The sequence below is a fragment of the Tachyglossus aculeatus genome, chromosome 25 (assembly GCF_015852505.1).
Source record: "Tachyglossus aculeatus isolate mTacAcu1 chromosome 25, mTacAcu1.pri, whole genome shotgun sequence".
In the NCBI taxonomy this organism is placed as follows: Eukaryota; Metazoa; Chordata; class Mammalia; order Monotremata; family Tachyglossidae; genus Tachyglossus; species Tachyglossus aculeatus.
Genome location: NC_052090.1, coordinates 26,391,845 through 26,411,692, shown reverse-complemented (window position 1 = coordinate 26,411,692; position 19,848 = coordinate 26,391,845). Strand labels below are relative to the sequence as shown.

Sequence of the window (19,848 nt, the reverse complement as noted above, 5' to 3'; positions counted from 1 at the left end):
GGTTAGGGGCCTGGGCCTTGGTCCCCCAGCAGGGGAGGGGGGAGGAGCTGGGCCACCGGGGGGATCATGTTGGCTATAAGGGGGCAACCCGCGCAACACAGCTGGAGGCCCAGCAGCCCGGGCGCGTTATAACCGGGCCCAGGTGCGCTATAGCACTGAGAAGCAACGTGGCTCAGTGGAAAGAGCCCGGGCTTTGGAGTCAGAGGTCATGAGTTCAAATCCCGGCTCCGTCAAATGTCTGCTGTGTGACCTTGGGCAAGTCACTTAACTTCTCTGAGCCTCAGTTCCCTCATCTGTAAAATGGGGACTGACTGTGAGCCCCACGTGGGACAACTTCATCATCATCATCAATCGTATTCATTGAGTGCTTACTATGTGCAGAGCACTGTACTAAGCGCTTGGGAAGTACAAATTGGCAACATATAGAGACGGTCCCTACCTCACAGTGGGCTCACAGTCTAAAAGGGGGAGACAGAGAACAAAACCAAACATACTAACAAAATAAAATAAATAGGATAGATAGGTACAAGTAAAATAAATAAATAGAGTAATAAATATGTACAAACATATATACAGGTGCTGTGGGGAAGGGAAGGAGGTAAGATGGGGGGGATGGAGAGGGGGACGAGGGGGAGAAGAAGGAAGGGGCTCAGTCTTAATCACCTTGTCACTTCCCCAGCGCTTAGAACAGTGCTTTGCACAAAATAAGCGCTTAACAAATGCCATCATTATTAATCAATCAATCAATCAATCGTATTTATTGAGCGCTTACTATGTGCAGAGCACTGTACTAAGCGCTTGGGAAGTACAAATTGGCAACACATAGAGACAGTCCCTACCCAACAGTGGGCTCACAGTCTAAAAGGGGGAGACAGAGAACAGAACCAAACATACCAACAGAATAAAATAAATAGGATAGAAATGTACAAGTAAAATAAATAAATAAATAGAGTAATAAATATGTACAACCATATATACATATATGCAGGTGATGTGGGGAAGGGAAGGAGGTAAGAAGGGGGGATGGAGAGGGGGACGAGGGGGAGAGGAAGGAAGGGGCTCAGTCTGGGAAGGCCTCCTGGAGGAGGCCAATATAATAATATTATTATTATTATTATTATTATTATTATAGCAGGGATGCCAGGCTTCGCACAACGCGGTGGCCAACCACCGGGCGTGGTGACGTCACCACGCACGGGGTGGGGGGCGCCCGTTCCCGGTGCGTGCTTACGTCATCACGCACGGGGTGGGGGGGCGCCCGTTCTCGGGCCGGCGCGGAGTGCGCAGGCGCGCGCCGCCGGGCCTGAAGTCTCGCGAGGGCGGGAAATGGCGGGCGCCGCCTGAGGAGAAGGAGCGGCCCGTGACGGGGGGGGGTCGTCAGGGGTCGCGCCCGCCGCCGGTAAGGGGCCCGGGAGACGCTGCTGGCGGAGAAACCTCATCCCAGCCTGACCTCTGACCCCTCCGTTGTGTGTGTGTATTTGTGTGTTGTGTGTGTGTGAGTGAGTGACAGGCGACTGACCAACCGACAGACGGGACCGGCGGGCGGGAGGCCCAATACCCATCTTATCCTCATCAATATTATCGTTATTATGGTCCTTCTTCAACCCTCACAATGTCCCCACTGCTCTGCTAAGCGCTGGGGTAGATCCAAGTTAGTCAGGTTGGCCACAGTCCTGTCCCACATAGGCCTCACGGCCTTCAGCCCCATTTGACGGATGAGGGAACTGAGGCCCCGAGGTGTGAAGGGACTTGCCCAAGGTCACACAGCAGACGTAGTAATGATTGTGGGATTTGTTAAGCGCTTACTATGTGTCCAGCACTGGCCTAAGCGCTGGGGTAGATCCAAGTTAGGTTGGCCACAGTCCCCACTCCACATTTGACAGATGAGGGAACTGAGGCCCCGAGGTGTGAAGGGACTTGCCCAAGGTCACACAGCAGATGTAGTAATGATTGTGGGATTTGTTAAGCGCTTACTATGTGTCCAGCACTGTCCTAAGCGCTGGGGTAGATCCAAGTTAGTCAGGTTGGCCGTCCCACATAGGCCTCATGGCCTTCAGCCCCATTTGACAGGTGAGGGAACTGAGGCCTCGAGGTGTGAAGGGACTTGCCCAAGGTCACACAACAGACGTAGTAATGATTGTGGGATTTGTTAAGTGCTTACTATGTGTCCAGCACTGTCCTAAGCGCTGGGGTTGATCCAAGTCAGGTTGGCCGTCCCACATAGGCCTCACGCCTTCAGCCCCATTTGACAGATAAGGGAACTGAGGCCCCGAGGTGTGAAGGGACTTGCCCAAGAACAGCAGATGTAGTAATGATTGTGGGATTTTTTAAGTGCTTACTATGTGTCCAGCACTGACCTAAGCGCTGGGGTAGATCCAAGTTAGGTTGGCCACAGTCCCCGTTCCACATTTGACAGATGAGGGAACTGAGGCCTCGAGGTGTGAAGGGACTTGCCCAAGGACAGCAGACATAGTAATGATTGTGGGATTTTTTAAGCACTTACTATGTGTCCAGCACTGTCCTAAGCGCTGGGGTAGATCCAAGTTAGGTTGGCCATCCCACATAGGCCTCACGGCCTTCAGCCCCATGTGACAGATGAGGGAACTGAGGCCCCGAGGTGTGAAGGGACTTGCCCAAGGTCACACAGCAGACGTAGTAATGATTGTGGGATTTCTTAAGCGCTTACTATGTGTCCAGCACTGTCCTAAGCACTGGGGTAGATCTAAGTTAGGTTGGCCGCAGTCCTGTCCCACATAGGCCTCACGGCCTTCAGCCCCATTTGACAGATGAGGGAACTGAGGCCCCGAGGTGTGAAGGGACTTGCCCAAGCTCACACAGCAGACGTAGTAATGATTGTGGGATTTGTTAAGCGCTTACTGTGTGTCCAGCACTGTCCTAAGCGCTGGGGTAGATCCAAGTTAGGTTGGCCATCCCACATAGGCCTCACGGCCTTCAGCTCCATTTGACGGATGAGGGAACTGAGGCCGTGAGGTGTGAAGGGACTTGCCCAAGGACAGCAAACGTAGTAATGATTGTGGGATTTTTTAAGCACTTACTATGTGTCCAACACTGTCCTAAGCGCTGGGGTAGATCCAAGTTAGGTTGGCCACAGTCCCCGTTCCACATTTGACAGATGAGGGAACTGAGGCCTCGAGGTGTGAAGGGACTTGCCCAAGGACAGCAGACATAGTAATGATTGTGGGATTTTTTAAGCGCTTACTATGTGTCCAGCACTGGCCTAAGCGCTGGGGTAGATCCAAGTTAGGTTGGCCACAGTCCCCGTCCCACATGAGCCTCACGGCCTTCATCCCCATTTGACAGATGAGGGAACTGAGGCCCCGAGGTGTGAAGGGACTTGCCCAAGCTCACACAGCTGACGTAGTAATGACTGTGGGATTTGTTAAGTGCTTACTATGTGTCCAGCACTGTCCTAAGCGCTGGGGTAGATCCGAGTTAGGTTGGCCGTCCCACATAGGCCTCACGGCCTTCAGCCCCATTTGACAGATAAGGGAACTGAGGCCCCGAGGTGTGAAGGGACTTGCCCAAGAACAGCAGATGTAGTAATGATTGTGGGATTTTTTAAGTGCTTACTATGTGTCCAGCACTGGCCTAAGCGCTGGGGTAGATCCAAGTTAGGTTGGCCACAGTCCCCGTTCCACATTTGACAGATGAGGGAACTGAGGCCTCGAGGTGTGAAGGGACTTGCTCAAGGACAGCAGACATAGTAATGATTGTGGGATTTTTTAAGCGCTTACTATGTGTCCAGCACTGTCCTAAGCGCTGGGGTAGATCCAAGTTAGTCAGGTTGGCCATCCCACATAGGCCTCACGGCCTTCAGCCCCATGTGACAGATGAGGGAACTGAGGCCCCGAGGTGTGAAGGGACTTGCCCAAGAACAGCAGATGTAGTAATGATTGTGGGATTTTTTAAGTGCTTACTATGTGTCCAGCACTGGCCTAAGCGCTGGGGTAGATCCAAGTTAGGTTGGCCACAGTCCCCGTTCCACATTTGACAGATGAGGGAACTGAGGCCTCGAGGTGTGAAGGGACTTGCTCAAGGACAGCAGACATAGTAATGATTGTGGGATTTTTTAAGCGCTTACTATGTGTCCAGCACTGTCCTAAGCGCTGGGGTAGATCCAAGTTAGTCAGGTTGGCCATCCCACATAGGCCTCACGGCCTTCAGCCCCATGTGACAGATGAGGGAACTGAGGCCCCGAGGTGTGAAGGGACTTGCCCAAGGTCACACAGCAGACGTAGTAATGATTGTGGGATTTCTTAAGCGCTTACTATGTGTCCAGCACTGTCCTAAGCGCTGGGGTAGATCTAAGTTAGGTTGGCCGCAGTCCTGTCCCACATAGGCCTCACGGCCTTCAGCCCCATTTGACAGATGAGGGAACTGAGGCCCCGAGGTGTGAAGGGACTTGCCCAAGCTCACACAGCAGACGTAGTAATGATTGTGGGATTTGTTAAGCGCTTACTATGTGTCCAGCACTGTCGTAAGCGCTGGGGTAGATCCAAGTTAGTCAGGTTGGCCATCCCACATAGGCCTCACGGCCTACAGCCCCATTTGACAGATGAGGGAACTGAGGCTGGAGGCGCGAAAGGATTTGCCCAAGGATAGCAGACGTAGTAATGATTGTGGGATTTAAGCGCTTACTATGTGTCCAGCACTGTCCTAAGCACTGGGATAGATCCAAGTTAGTCAGGTTGGCCGTCCCACATAGGCCTCACGGCCTTCAGCCCCATTTGACGGATGAGGGAACTGAGGCCCCGAGGTGTGAAGGGACTTGCCCAAGGACAGCAGACATAGTAATGATTGTGGGGTTTTTTAAGCGCTTACTATGTGTCCAGCACTGCCCTAAGCGCTGGGATAGATCCAAGTTAGTCAGGTTGGCCATTCCACATAGGCCTCACAGCCTTCAGCCCCATTTGACAGGTGAGGCAACTGAGGCCGCGAGGTGTGAAGGGACATGCCCAAGCTCACACAGCAGACATAGTAATGATTGTAGGATTTCTTAAGTGCTTACTCTGTGCCAAGCACTATCTTAGCACTGGGGTAGATCCGAGTTAGGTTGGCCCCACACCCCATCCCACATGGGCCCCACGGCCTTCATCCCCACTTGACAGATGAGGGAACTGAGGCTGGAGAAGTGAAGGGACTTGCCCAAGGTCACACAGCAGACATAGTAATGATTGTGGGATTGGGTAAGTACTTACTCCGTGCCAAGCACTGTTCTAAGCGCTGGGGTAGATCCGAGTTAGGTTGGCCACCGTCCCCGGCCCACATGGGGCTCACGGTCTTTATCCCCATTTGACAGATGAGGAAATTGAGGCCCCGAGAAGCAAAGGGACTTGCCCAGGGCCACCCAGCTGACCAGTGGCAAAGCAGGGATTAAAACCCATATCCTTTGACTTCCAGGGCTGTGCTCTAACCAGTAGGCCATACTTACCTCTGACCCCCAGGCTCAGGGTCTTTTTCATCATCATCAATCGTATTTATTGAGCGCTTACTATGTGCAGAGCATATTAAGCCACGCTACTTTTGACTTATATGGTACTTGCCCAAATACTTTATAGGATTTATTAAGCCCTCTCTCTGTGCCAGGCACTGTACTGACCGCTGGTGTAGATACAAGAGCATCAGATCGGATACAATCCATGTCCCACATGTGGCTCCCCGTCTTAATGATCCCCATTTTACAGACGAGGTAACTAAGGCCCAGAGAAGTGAAGTAACTTACCCATGGTCACACAGCAGACAAGTAGCAGAGTCGGGATTAGGACCCAGTCCCCCCCCACCGTGCTCTATCCACCGGGCGATGCTGCTTGAGAATCAATCAATCGTATTTATTGAGTGCTTACTGGGTGCAGAGCACTGTACTAAGTGCTTGGGAAGTACAAGTTGGCAACATATAGAGACAGTCCCTACCCACCAGTGGGCTCACAGTCTAAAAGGGGCTCACAGTCTAAAAGAAGCAGCATGGCTCAGTGGAAAGAGCGCGGGTTTAGGAGTCAGAAGTCACGAGTTCTAATCCCGGCCCCGCCACTTATCAGCTGTGTGGCTTTGGGCAAGTCACTCAACTTCTCTGGGCCTCAGTTCCCTCATCTGGAAAGTGGGGATTAAGACTGTGAGCCCCATGTGGGACAATCTTATTACCTTGTATGTCCCCCAGCGCTTAGAACAGTGCTTGGCACATAGTAAGCGCTTAACAAATACCAAAATTATTATTATTATTTCTTAATAATTATTAAGTAGTAAGTAGTATTAGTAAGTATTATTTCTTATTATTTCTTCCCCTCATCCCCCTCATCTTACCTCCTTCCCTTCCCCACAGCACCCGTATATATGTATATATGTTTGTACATATTTATTACTCTATTTATTTTATTTGTACATATCTATTCTATTTATTTTATTTTGTTAGTATGTTTGGTTTTGTTCTCTGTCTCCCCCTTTTAGACTGTGAGCCCACTGTTGGGTAGGGACTGTCTCTATATGTTGCCAACTTGTACTTCCCAAGTGCTTAGTACAGTGCTCTGCACACAGTAAGCGCTCAATAAATACGATTGATTGATTGATTGATTAGTACAATGGGACATTCGAAGTATCAGATTTACTACTGATTTTGTACAGATTTATTACCTTTGTACAGATTCATTACTCTATTTTCCTTGTACATATTTACTGTTCTATTTATTTTATTTTGTTAATTTGTTTTGTCGTCCGTCTCCCCCTTCTAGACTGTGAGCCCGCTGTTGGGTAGGGACCGTCTCTAGATGTTGCCAACTTGTACTTCCCAAGCGCTTAGTACAGTGCTCCGCGCACAGTAAGCGCTCAATAAATACGACTGAATGAGTGAATGAATGAATCGGCCCACTCAGCAGCACTTAGAAAATACCACCGAGAGGACTTATGAAACGGTTAAATTCCTGGGACGTCCAGGCCAGGAGGACCCGGCCTGTCCAATCCAACTCCTACAATCTGTTCAATCAATCCATCTTTATTGAGTGTCCACTGTGTGCAGTGCACTGTACTGAGCGCTTGGGAGAGTATGCCAGGCATAACCCCTGCCCTTAAAGAGCTAACAGTTTGCAGCGTTGGCAGGCTCTAAAATAAATTACAGCTAGAGAAGGAAATAATAAAGTATAGAATATTTATACATAAATGCCCTGGGGGTGGTGAGTACTGAAATACTCACCTCACCGAACCACTGCAACTGGACTGACATACTTCGCTCCTCTAATGCCACACCAATCTACTCACCGTACCTCCTTCTTCGGGGCGGAGAGAAGAGAGATCGTGTCCACCTACTCTACTGTAAATATTGGTGGTATTTGGTAAGTGCTTACTATGTGCAAAGCACTGTTCTAAGCGCCGGGGGGGATACAAGGTGATCGGGTTGTCCCACGTGGGGCTCACAGTCTTAATCCCCATTTTACAGATGAGGCACGGAGAAGTTAAGCGATTTGCCCAAAGTCACACAGCCGATAGGTGGCGGAGCCAGGATTAGAACCCATGACCTCTGGCTCCCAAGGCTGGGCACTTTCCAGTGAGCCACGCTGCTTCTCTACTGTATTGTACTCTCCCAAGTACTTACTCATTCAGTTGTATTTATTGAGCACTTACTGTGCACAAAGCACTGTACTAAACACTGGAAGCAGCGTGGCATAATGGATAGAGTGCAGGCTTGGGAGTCAGAATGACCTGAGTTCGATGCCCGGATCCACCCCTTGCCTGCCGTGTGACCCCCTCTAGACTGTAAGCTCGTTGTGGGTGGGGAATATATCTGCCAGCTCTATTATACACTACTCTCCCAGCGCTTCGCACAGTGTTCTGCACACAGGAATTGCTCAATAAATATGATTTATTGATTGACTGGTATAGCTGAAGAGGTATATCAACGTGTACAAAAACACCAAGGGAGGTTGTGATTGCCAAAGTGCTGAGGAAGCTGATTTTTGAGAAGCAGCGTGGGTCAGTGGAAAGAGCCCTGGCCTTGGAGTCAGAGGTCATGGGTTCAAATCCCGGCTCCGCCAATTGTCAGCTGTGTGACTTTGGGCAAGTCACTTAACTTCTCTGTGCCTCAGTTCCCTCATCTGTAAAATGGGGATTAAGACTGTGAGCCCCCCGTGGGACTACCTGATCACCTTGTAACCTCCCCAGCGCTTAGAACAGTGCTTTGCACATAGTAAGCGCTTAGTAAATGCCATCATTTAAACACCTGAAACAATACAATAAACAGACACATTCCCTGCCCACAATGTGTTTATAATCTAGAGGACAGTGCCCTTCTCTCAATAAGTGCTCAGTAAATATCATTGATTGATTGATTACTTAGGTGACTCAGAAGTCCTGAACTGATAGGGGTGGGGGGGTAATAATAATAATAACTGGTATTTAAGCGCTTATTATGTTCCAGGCACAGTACCAAGCACTGGGGTGGATATAAGCAAATCAGGTTGGACACAGTCTCTGTCCCACAAGGGACTCACAGTCTCAGTCCCCATTTTACAGATGTGTAACTGAGGCCCAGAGAAGTGAAGTGACTTGTCCAAGGTCACAAAGCAGACGTGGCGCAGCGGCGATTTGAACCCAGGTCCTTTTGATGCCCAGGCCCAGGCTCTTTCCACTACGCCATGCTACTGCTTCTCTTAGACGGGAGAGAAGAGCGATTAATCAGTTCTCTGGTCAAAGTGATTTCAGGAGAGCTTTGAATCAATCAATCAGTGATATTTATTCAGCACTTACTATGTGCAGAGCATTATTATTATTCAGTCCAGACTCATCGGACCAAGTGGGAAAAGGATAATCAATCAGTAGAATTTATTGACTATGCCGTAAGCTCGTTGTGATCAGGAAATGCGTCTACCAACTCCCCGCTCCCAACCGCTTAGCACGGTGCTCTGCACACAGTGAGCACTCAACAAGTAGGATTGATTGATGGATAATTAAAATAATAATTGCGGTATTAAGCGCTTATGACACGCCAAGCATTGTACTAAGCACTGGGGTAGATGCGAGATGATCCGGTCGGACCCAGTCCCTGTCTCACAAGGGGCTCACAGGCTAAGCGGGAGGGAGAACAGGAAAGGAGAATCTTTGGGAAAATACAGTAGCGTTAGTGTATACGGTTCCTGCCCTCAAGGAACCTACAATCTAGCAGGGGAGGTAGACATTACAGTAACTCCTTCTGGGCACTGATTGACTAACTATCACACTCTCCCAAGCAGTTAGTACAGACAGTAATCACTCAATAAATAGCACTGATCATTCACCTATGGAACGGTGTGTGTCAGACAGTGACTCTCCCCCCATTCCAGCGCTTAGAACAGTGCTTGGCACATAGTAAGCGCTTAGCAAATACCAACATTATTATTATTATTAGTCAACATTGCTCGGCACATAGTAAGTGCTTAACAAATACCGTCATTATTATTATAGTTATATTATATATTATTGTATTATATATATTATATATATTATATAGTTATATTATTATAATTATAATAATTATTCAAAGCCTTTTTGAAGGCCCGTCTCCTCCAAGAGGCCTTCCCTGACTCAGCCCCCCATTTCTTCTCCCACTCCCTTCTATATCGTCCTGACTTACTCCCTTTATTCATCCCCCCTCGCAGCCCCACACCACTTAATGTCCATACCTGCCATTTATTGATTTTTATTGCTGTCAGTCTCCCCCTCTAAACTGCCAGCTCACTGTGGGCAGGGAATGTGTCTGTTTATTGTCATATTGTATTCTCCCAAGCCTGTAGTCCAGTGCTGTGCACACAGTAAGCACTCAATAAATAGCTGAATGATGGATCCGGCACACAGCAACCACTCAGTAAATACAATTGAATGAATGCCAGGGGAGTGGATCAAGGGCTTCCCTATCCCCTCCAGGGCGGATGCTATTTCCTGTGCGGAGACATCGCTGCTCGGGCCTGGAGCAGCGCTGCGCCCGGCTCCGCCTCTAGACTGGAAACTCCTTGTGGGCAGGGAACGTGTCTACCAACTCGGACTGTCCTCTCCCAAGCACCGAGTACAGTGCAATGCACCCAGTAAGCGCTCAATAAATACCACTGATGGACGTTAGGGCCAGGGAAATCCAGTCCACCCTCTGGGGGAAACCTGCTGATCCATCTAGTGATCCTCCTGTCAATTTACCCTCTAGACTGGAAGCTCTCTGTAGGCAGGGAATGTGTCTGTTATAGTGTCCTATTGTCCTCTCCCAAGCGCTTAGAACAGTGCTCCCGCATACAGTACGCACTCAGTAAATACGATCGACTGACTGAGTCACTTTTGTGCAGACATTTCTCTCTCGCTCCTCCTCCAGCGGGTTCCACTTTTGATGCAATCAGCCTCGTGTTCTTTCTCCAATTCCCGGGAGACCGTAGAGTCTCGGAGGAAATGTACTATGGGAACAGCGGTCTCACCCTTAGAGATTTCCTCTTGATCCTGCTGGTTGGAAAAATGATTGTGAAAACGAAAAAACAAAAAAACAAAAAAACAAAAAAAAAAAGAGGATGACAGTCAACTCTTCCCCACATTTTCAGCTGTTTTGGTGACTTGCCAACGGGAGGATCTGAGATTTAAGATTATAGAAAGGAGCTTTGATACCCAATTTTTGAGGGCTCCGGTAGCCCTTGGTGAAGGGAATTATGAGAAACACGGGTCATCATCAGTCGTATTTATTGAGCGCTTACTGTGTGCAGAGCACTGTCAGGTGGGCTACGAGAAATGGGGTCTGGGGGACGGGGGAGTGGGGAGGTTGGGTGGAAGGACCCACCTGGACTATGGGGTCTGTAAGCTTGTTGTGGACAGGGAAGGTGTCTGTTTATTGTTGTACTCTCCCAAGCGCTTAGTACAGTGCTCTGCACACCGTAAGCACTCAATAAATATTGAATGAATGAATGACTAGTCTGGGGCTAGTCCCCGTGGCTTTGGAGAACCAGGTGTGAGTCCTGTTGTGGGCAGAGCATGTGTTTGTTGTGTTGTTCTATTATCCTCTCCCAAGCACTTAGTACAGTGCTCTGCACACGGTAAGCACTCAATAAATACGTTCAACTGACTGACCTAATAATACTGGAAATATTTGTTAAGCGCTTATTACGTGCCTGACATTGTACTAAGCCCTGGGGTAGCTATAAGCTAATCAGGTTGGTCACGGTCCCTGTCCCACGTGGGGCTCACAGTCTTCATCCCCGTTTTCCAGATGAGGGAACTTAGGCCCAGAGAAGTGAAATGACTTACCCAAGGTCACACAGCAGACTGGTGGCAGGGCTGGAATTAAAATCCAGATCCTCTGTCTCCCAGGCCCAAGGCTCCATCCATTATCCACACTGCTTCTCTAGACGGAGACGGCTTTGGGGCGGAGCTGAGTTCCGAGGGAATAAGGGAAGGGGAGTTGCCCATTTTCCATTAAGGTTGTTCAGTGAGCTCTAGGTTTCTCTACATTCCCTGCGTTCCTGGATTTTGCACGACGGGTAGAAATATGTTTTCCTGGCCCTCGTTTTCCAGGGTAAGGAAACAATCTGGCTTGAAAGAACGATATAATCTTCAAGTAACGGCGAAGTGTCTTAAGCCCAGTGCTAACATTTTAAACAGATTTGATCATCATGGAGCTAATTCAGAAGTAAGATTCCTTCTGGTGCTTTGGGAAAAAAAGGGAAAAAAAAACAACAACCAAACATGAACTGTTTTTCCAGAGAGGGATTGCGTCCGCGTTGAGCTTCACAGCGCGTGACTTCCTGGTGTGGTTTATTCAGTCATAGCGGGAAAATTCCCGGGCACAAATGTAATGAAGATTTTTTTGCTTTGGTCCCAATTGGCGTCATTTTTTTTTGCAAGTGCTTTAGTGGGTGTTGATTTCAAAAAGGAGAGATTCAATTCGACTGGGAAATAGGAATTTTTTTTTATGGTATTGGTTAAGCGCCTGCTGTGTGGCAGACACTGAACTGAGCACCGGGGTAGGTAGAAGGTAGTTAGGTTGGACACAGTCCCTGTCTCCCGTGGGGCTCTCATTCTGAATCACCTTTTTACAGATGAGGTCACTGAAGCCCAGGGTCATAACGCTGAAAAGAGCAAAGTTGAATTCATGCAACGAACTCAAAGCCTCCTCATTTGATACCAGCAATCGATGGTATTTATTGAGCACTTGCCCGCGTGAAGAACGCGTTGAGGAAAAGCCAGAGCAAATGGTGCCACTTCTTCAACTATTTGAGCTGGACTGAAAAATAGAGCAATTGTACAAAACCAGTTGCTTTTTGGTAACAATAATAATGATAATTGTGGTATTTGTGGAGCACTTATTATATGCCGGTACTGAACTAAGCGCTGGGTTGGATATCATCATCATCAATCGTATTTTCTGAGCGCTTACTGTGTGCAGAGCACTGTACTAAGCGCTTGGGAAGTACAAGTTGGCAACATATAGAGACAGTCATCATCATCATCAATCGTATTTATTGAGCGCTTACTATGTGCAGAGCACTGTACTAAGCGCTTGGGAAGTACAAATTGGCAACAGTCCCTACCCAACAGCGGGCTCACAGTCTAAAAGGGGGAGAGGTTGGGCAACAGTCCCCATCCCATGTGGGACTCACAGTCTTCATCCCCATTTTACAGATGAGGGAACTGAGGCACAGAGAAAGGAAGGGACTCGTCCAAGGTCACACAGCAGACAAGTGGCAGAGCCTGGATTAGAACCCATGACCTCCTGACTCCCAGCCCCGTGCCCTGTCCACTACACCATGCTGCTCCGCACGGCTATGGGGTGCCCACCTCCGGGCAGACCCAATCAGTCAGTGGTATTTATTGAGCACTTACTTTGTGCACAGCACTGCTTAAAGCGCTTGGGAGAGGACAATGCGACAGAGTTGGTAGATACGTTCCCTGCCCACAAGGAGCTTACGTCAATGGATGAGTTCACAGTCTAGAGACCGTGAGATTCAGCAGGCATGCAATAAGTAGCATATGTAATCGATCAGTCATGTTTATCGAGTGTTTACCGTGTGCAGAGCATTGCACTAAACATGTCAGAGAGGACAACCCAGCAGAGTTGGTGGACACGTTCTCTGACCACAAGGATTCCCCCAAAACAGCTTAGGGAGAAAGGACCGGTCCTGGTGGTCCTAACCATCCATCCATCCCAGAAAAGGGGGTCCACTATTTGAACAAAGGTGCCCCCCGCCCGAAAAATGGGGCTAAGAGTGGGAGCCCCATGTGGGACAGGGACTGTGTCCAACTTGATTAACTTATATCTACCCCGGTGCTTAGAACAGTGCTTGGCATATAGTCAGCATCTAACAAGTGACATTATTATTATTATTATTATTTAGGAGAATGTGACCCTCATCCAGTTTGGCAGTGGTTCCCTTTTTCCGCAGATGTTTTTCTGGCTGATGACCCTTAAGGTGATACTGCAGAAGTTTTGAGACTGCTTTGGTTTTTAAAATGTTTGAAAAATTTGAATTTCCCACTTATTGCACAGAGAAGCAGCGTGGCTCCGTGGAAAGGGCACGGGCTTTGGAGTCAGAGGTCATGGGTTCAGATTCCGGCTCTGCTACTTGTCAGCTGTGTGACCTTGGGCAAGTCACTTCACTTCTCTGGGCCTCAGTTACCTCATCTGTAAAATGGGGATGAAGACTGTGAGCCCCCCGTGGGACAACCTGATCGCCTTGTAACCACCCCAGCGCTTCGAACAGTGCTTTGCACAAAGTAAGTGCTTCATAAATGCCATTATTATTATTATTTGCAATTTTCAACTCATGTTTCTAAATAGAATTAGGAAGGGAAACTGTTACTAAATCTTGTCTTTCAGTTATGCCATCAAGATTTACGTATGTATATATGTTTGTACATATTTATTACTCTATTTATTTATCTTACTTGTACATATCTATTCTATTTATTTTATTCTGTTAGTATGTTTGGTTTTGTTCTCCGTCTCCCCCCTCTAGACTGTGAGCCCGCTGTTGGGTAGGGACTGTCTCTATGTGTTGCCGACTTGTACTTCCCAAGCGCTTAGTACAGTGCTCTGCACACAGTAAGCGCTCAATAAATACGATTGATTGATTGACTGATTGATTTTCCCCGGGGTGCCCGGTTCCTGCCGCCCCTCTTCACGAGTGGCTGCAAACCCTCCAGACTCTGAAAGCGGCCTCGGAAACTGTCAACCCGATGGTTCCTTCGGGGACCTCCAGGGCAGAAACTGCCCGCAGAGAGAATGTGGCACCTAGAAACTGCCCAAAGAGAGAGTGTGCCATCCACAAATTGCCCGGGGATACTTGGAGTTGGAGACATCTCAGGTCAAGGGCCACAGGAGGAAACTGGAATGTATCAAGAAGCAGCGTGGCTCAGTGGAAAGAGCCCGGGCTTTGGAGTCAGAGGTCATGGGTTCAAATCCTGGCTCCGCCAATTGTCAGCTGGGTGACTTTGGGCAAGTCACTTCACTTCTCTGTGCCTCAGTTCCCTCATCTGTAAAATGGGGATTAAGACTGTGAGCCCCCAGTGGGACAACCTGATCACCTAGGGACCTCCCCAGCGCTTAGAACAGTGCTTTGCACATAGTAAGCGCTTAATAAATGCCACTATTATTATAAACGCCGGGCGGCTCATCATCACCATCAGCGGTATTTACTGAGTGCTGACCATTTGCAGAGCACTGTGCCAAGTGCTTGGGAGAGGACTGTACTAAGCGCTTGGGAGGATGCTTACTATGTGCAGGGCACTGTTCTGAATGCGTGAGCACAACAGAGTTGGCAGACACGTTCCTTGCTCGTCAAATTCTACACGCTGGAGAAGCAGCGTGGCTCAGTGGAAAGAGCCCGGGCTTGGGAGTCAGAGGTCGTGGGTTCAAATCCCGGCTCCACCACTTATCAGCTGTGTGACTGTGGGCAAGTCACTTAACTTCTCTGAGCCTCAGTTACCTGATCTGTAAAATGGGGATGAAGACTGTGAGCCCCCCGTGGGACAACCTGATCACCTTGTTAACCTCCCCAGTGCTTAGAACAGTGCTTTGCACATAGTAAGCGCTTAATAAATGCCATCATCATCATTATTATTATTATTATTATTATTACTCCCTCACTCCATAAGCGACAGGCTTAGCCCATTCATTAGAATCCTCGGCCTCACCGTTTCCGTTGGTTTGAGCAAATAAGAGTATTTGGAGTCCAAACTAGAGCAAAACTTCTGTATGGCCACTCCCTGGAGACCCAGTTGCGGGGGAAAAATAATTCAAGAGTGGGGTAGATTAGACCGTCAACGCCCCGAAGACCGTAAACTCCTTGCGGGAAGGGATTACATCTGTCAACTCTGTCGTACGGTACTTTCCCAAGCACTCAGTACAGCACACGGTGAGCGCTCCATAAATACCACTGATTGAACTGAGCACCAGTTGCACCAAGTCACATCCTTGTGTGGCTCAGTGGATCTGCGTGGCTCTGTGGAAAGAGCCCGGGCTTTGGAGTCAGAGGTCATGGGTTCAAATCCCGGCTCCGGCAATTGTGAGCTGTGTGACTTTGGGCATATCACTTAACTTCTCTGGGCCTCAGTTCCCTCATCTGTAAAATGGGGATTAAGACTGTGAGCCCCCCATGGGACAACCTGATCACCTTGTAACCTCCCCAGCGCTTAGAACAGTGCTTTGCACATAGTAAGCGCTTAATAAATGCCATTATCATCATCATCATCATCCTTTCACCGAACTCACGCATCCGTGGTCATAGCTTTAATCAAATCAGTAATACGTACTGAGCGTCTGCCATGCGCAGAGCACTGTAGTGAGCGCGTGGGAGAGTCCAGTCGAGACAGAAGATCCGATCCCTACCCGCGAGGAGCTTCCAGCGTACTGTGTACTGAGCGCTCAGGCAAGGACAATCAAGGTAGAAGACACGATCCCTGCCCGCCAGGAGCGTCCAGTCTACTGTGTGCAGAACGCTGTACTGAGCACTAGGGAAGAGACAATACAGTAGAGTCCGTGGACACAGCTCGAGAATTTTACAATCTAGTGAAAGCGTCACCATTGCGATCACCGGTCAAACACGAGTTTCCAGCGGCCCAGTAAATTTAAATGTAGAGTTTTCACCGGCCGCCCAAACGGCAATACATCTAGCACCGAGGATCTCGCAGTGGAGTCGATAATAACGCTTCTATCGATAGCGGCAGCGGAGGGGATGTTACTGGGTATTCTAGCTAAAAATCCATGGTGTCCCCTTAATCATAATTACAGTAATATCGACAGGCCCTTGACAACGCCACATTATTATTGATAGATTTCTGTCAATAACGAGGTTCCCGGTAAAATATATTCATTCAGAATTTGCACGGGGCCGTGAAATGCAGCCGCAGGAATCTCCACGTCCTTTAGTGATGTGCGGTGATCGGAGTGATCGTGAGACGGGGGGGATTTGGGGTTTGCCGTTACCAGAGACGGCGCCTGGGGGGGTCCATGGGGAGTGGGGGAGCCCCCTCTTCTGAGTAAACCCGTTTCTGATTGGGCTTGTTGGGGAGAGGAGCTGCCAGCCGGAGAGGAAGACCCAGAAAATGCTGGGTCTTCTAGACTGTGAGCCCACTGTTGGGTAGGGACCGTCTCTATATGTTGCCAACTTGGACTTCCCAAGCGCTTAGTACAGTGCTCTGCACACAGTAAGCGCTCAATAAATACGATTGAATGAATGAATGAAATGCCCACAGAAAGAATGTGCTGGGTTTCTCCCCGTGTTGCCGTGGCACGTCAGCTGCCCGCTATTTATAATAATTACGGTATTAAGTGCTTACTATGTGCCGAGCACTGTTCTAAGCGCTGGGGTGGATACAAGGTGATCAGGTTGTCCCACGTGGAGCTCACAGCCCTAATCCCATTTTACAGATGAGGTGACCGAGGCATAGAGAAGTTAAGTGACTTGCCCGAGGTCACACAGTAGACAAGATTAGAACAGTGCTAAGCGCTTAGTACAGTGCTCTGCACATAGTAAGCGCTCAATAAATACGATTGATGATGATTAGAACCCATGTCCTCTGACTCCCAAGCCGATGCACTTTCCACTAAGCCACGCTGCTTCTTTAACGTCTGTCTCCCCCCTCTAGACCGTAAGCTCATTGTGGGCAGGGAATGTATCCGTTTATTGTTCTGTTGTACTCTCCCAAGCGCTTAGTCCAGTGCTCTGCGCACAGTAAGTGCTCAATAAATACTACTGACTGATTCTAAATTCAGAATGTAGTGGGTCTGTGGGGGAAAAGTCCCGAAGATCAGGGCTATGCCCAGAAACATGTGGTCTTGGGAGCCTGGACCTTGATATTTAATCATTCATTCCATCGTATTTATTGAGCGCTTATGGTGTGCAGAGCGCTGTACTAAGCACTTGGAAAGTACAAATCGGCAACGTATAGAGGCAGTCCCTACCCAACAACAGGCTATTGAGCACTTACTGGGGGAGGGCACTGGGCTGAACGCTTGGGAGGGGTCAGCAGAGGTAGTTGACACGTTCCCTGCCCTCGGGGAGATTCCAGTCTACCATGTGCAGAGCATTGGGCTGAGCGCTTGGGAAAAGACAGTATAATTAGTAGTCAGCTTCCTCGTCCTTGAGGAGCTTCCAGTCTACTTTGTACACTGTACTGAGCACTTGGGAGAAGACGGATGAGGTAGTGGTCCCCCCCAACCCCCCAGCAGGGAAGCAACCTCACCGTGGTCTGGCAGGCGGTGAGACGGCGTTTCCCGTTGGCCTTCTCGGGCGGACTCCGGGGGTGTCTTCAGTCCCACTTTGACCTGCGTCTTCCATGAAGCAGCGTGGCCCAGTGGATAGAGCCCGGACCTGGGTTCGAATCCCGGCTCCGCCACGTTTCTGCCGCGTGGCCTCGGGGCAGTCACTTCACTACGCCTCAGTTCCCTCATCTGTAAAACGGGGATTAAGACTGTGAGTGGCACAGGGACCGCACCCGACCCGATTATCTTGTATCTACCCCAACGCTTAGTACAGCGCTGGGCACTGCCTAACAAATACCACGATCATTCATTCATTCAGTCGTATTTATTGAGCGCTTACGGTGTGCAGAGCCCTGTACTAAGCGCTCGGGAAGTACAAGTTGGCAACATATGGAGACGGTCCCAACCCAACAGTGGGCTCACATTCTAGATGATGATTATTATTAGTGCCTGGCACAGAAACAAGTGCGCAGTTTCTCCCCCTTTTAGACTGTGAGCCCACTGTTGGGTAGGGACTGTCTCTATATGTTGCCAATTTGTACTTCCCAAGCGCTTAGTACAGTGCTCTGCACATAGTAAGCGCTCAATAAATACGACTGATGATGATGAAGTGCCACGGTTATAATTATTATTCTCCGTGTCTTTCGCAGAGGCCTCCGGGGCGAAGACATGGGTCCTGAGGCGGAGCGGGCGGGGAGCGCCCAGCCGGTGCTCCGCGTGAGCCAGCTGGACGCCCTGGAGCTGGACCGGGCCCTGGAGCAGCTGATCTGCTCCCAGCTGACGCAGTGCTTCCACGGCTTCCAGCCCGGCCTCCTCGCCCGCTTCGAACCCGAAGTCAAGGCCCTCGTGGGGCTCCTCCTGTGGCGCTTCAGCGTCTACTCGCGGGACGCCACCGTGGGCCAGGGCATCCTGGGCATCCGCTACGACCGCGGCGGCCCCCTGAGCCGGCGCCAGAAACTGGGCTTCGCCGCCAGCGCCGTGGGCGGCCCCTGGCTGGAAGCCCGGGCCTTCGACCTGTGCCGCGCCCGCCGCCCGCTGCCCCCGGCTGGCCTCGGGCGCTGGGCCGGCCTGGCCGCGGGGCTGCTGAAGCTGGCCGGGCTGCTCAACTTCCTCCTCTTCCTCCGCGGCGGGCGGTTCGCCACGCTGACCGAGCGCCTGCTGGGCCTGCGCTCCGTCTTCGCCCGCCCGCAGGGCGCCCGCCAGCCGGCCTTCGACTACATGAACCGGGAGCTGCTGTGGCACGGCTTCGCCGAGTTCCTCATCTTCCTGTTGCCCCTCGTGAACGTCCAGAAGCTGAAGGCCAGGCTCCGGTCGTGGCGCTTCCCCGCAGCGAGGGAGACCCCCGGGCCCGAGGCCCCGGCCCCCCGAACCACCCGGGCCTGCGCCCTGTGCGGCCAGTGGCCCACCCTGCCCCACACCGTGGGCTGCCCGCACGTCTTCTGCTATTACTGCATCAAGACCAGCTGCCTGATGGACGCCCGCTTCTCCTGCCCCGCGTGTGGAGCAGAGGCGCAAGACCTGCAGCCCCTCCGCTCCTCCATCGAGATGGAGGAAGTCTCCGGGCCGTAGAGGCCGGCACCTGGGCCGCCGACTGGACTCTCACCACGCGGCTGCTGACCCACCCGTCCGAGGGGGCTCGGTTTCCGGGCCGCCGTACGGCTCCAATTTGTTCCTACCGCCCATCTCGCCCGACCCGCGGCCTTCGAAATAAAATCGTGCCCCCGGCCCTCTTGCCTGTCCTGTTCCGTACCGGGGCGGGGCGAGGATCACACCTCAGGTCGGGCTGGGCCGCCGCCTCCCGGCAGGCTTCCCCAATCCAATGGGGAGTCACTCCCTGTTCTCCCTCCTGTTTCGACTAGGAGCCCCAGTGTGGGACAGGGACTGTGTCCGATCCGATTAGCTTGTATCTATCCCAGCGCTTAGTACAGTGCCCCCCCTCAGTAAGTGCTCAACAGTGTGGCCTGGGTTCGCATCCCAGCTCCTCCACTCGTCTGCTGTGTGACCTTGGACAAGTCACTTCACTTCTCTGGGCCTCAGTTCTCCTGTCGTTCATTCAGTCGTATTTCTTGAGTACTTACTGTGTGCAGAGCATTCATTCATTCATTCAATCGCATTTAGAGAAGCAGCGTGGCTCAGTGGAA

The 19,848-nt window shown here is 50.4% G+C and overlaps 1 protein-coding gene across 3 annotated transcripts; it reads left to right on the top strand.

Moving 5' to 3' along the window:
* The first annotated feature begins 1,270 nt into the window (after window positions 1-1,270).
* Window positions 1,271-19,425, top strand: PEX2 (peroxisomal biogenesis factor 2). 3 transcript variants are annotated; one of them, XR_005456238.1, is made up of 2 exons: window positions 1,271-1,399; window positions 13,493-13,524. XR_005456238.1 is itself a non-coding variant. In XM_038766613.1 (2 exons), the coding sequence occupies exon 2, from the start codon at window positions 18,377-18,379 to the stop codon at window positions 19,274-19,276; it is 900 nt and encodes a 299-aa protein (XP_038622541.1). In that variant the 5' UTR covers window positions 1,271-1,399; window positions 18,358-18,376; the 3' UTR covers window positions 19,277-19,425. The 3 variants fall into 3 exon arrangements, 2 of the variants coding, with proteins under 2 accessions (XP_038622541.1, XP_038622542.1); XM_038766613.1 differs by lacking the exon at window positions 13,493-13,524 and adding an exon at window positions 18,358-19,425; XM_038766614.1 differs by lacking the exons at window positions 1,271-1,399; window positions 13,493-13,524 and adding exons at window positions 13,702-13,719; window positions 18,358-19,425.
* The last annotated feature ends 423 nt before the right edge of the window (window positions 19,426-19,848 follow it).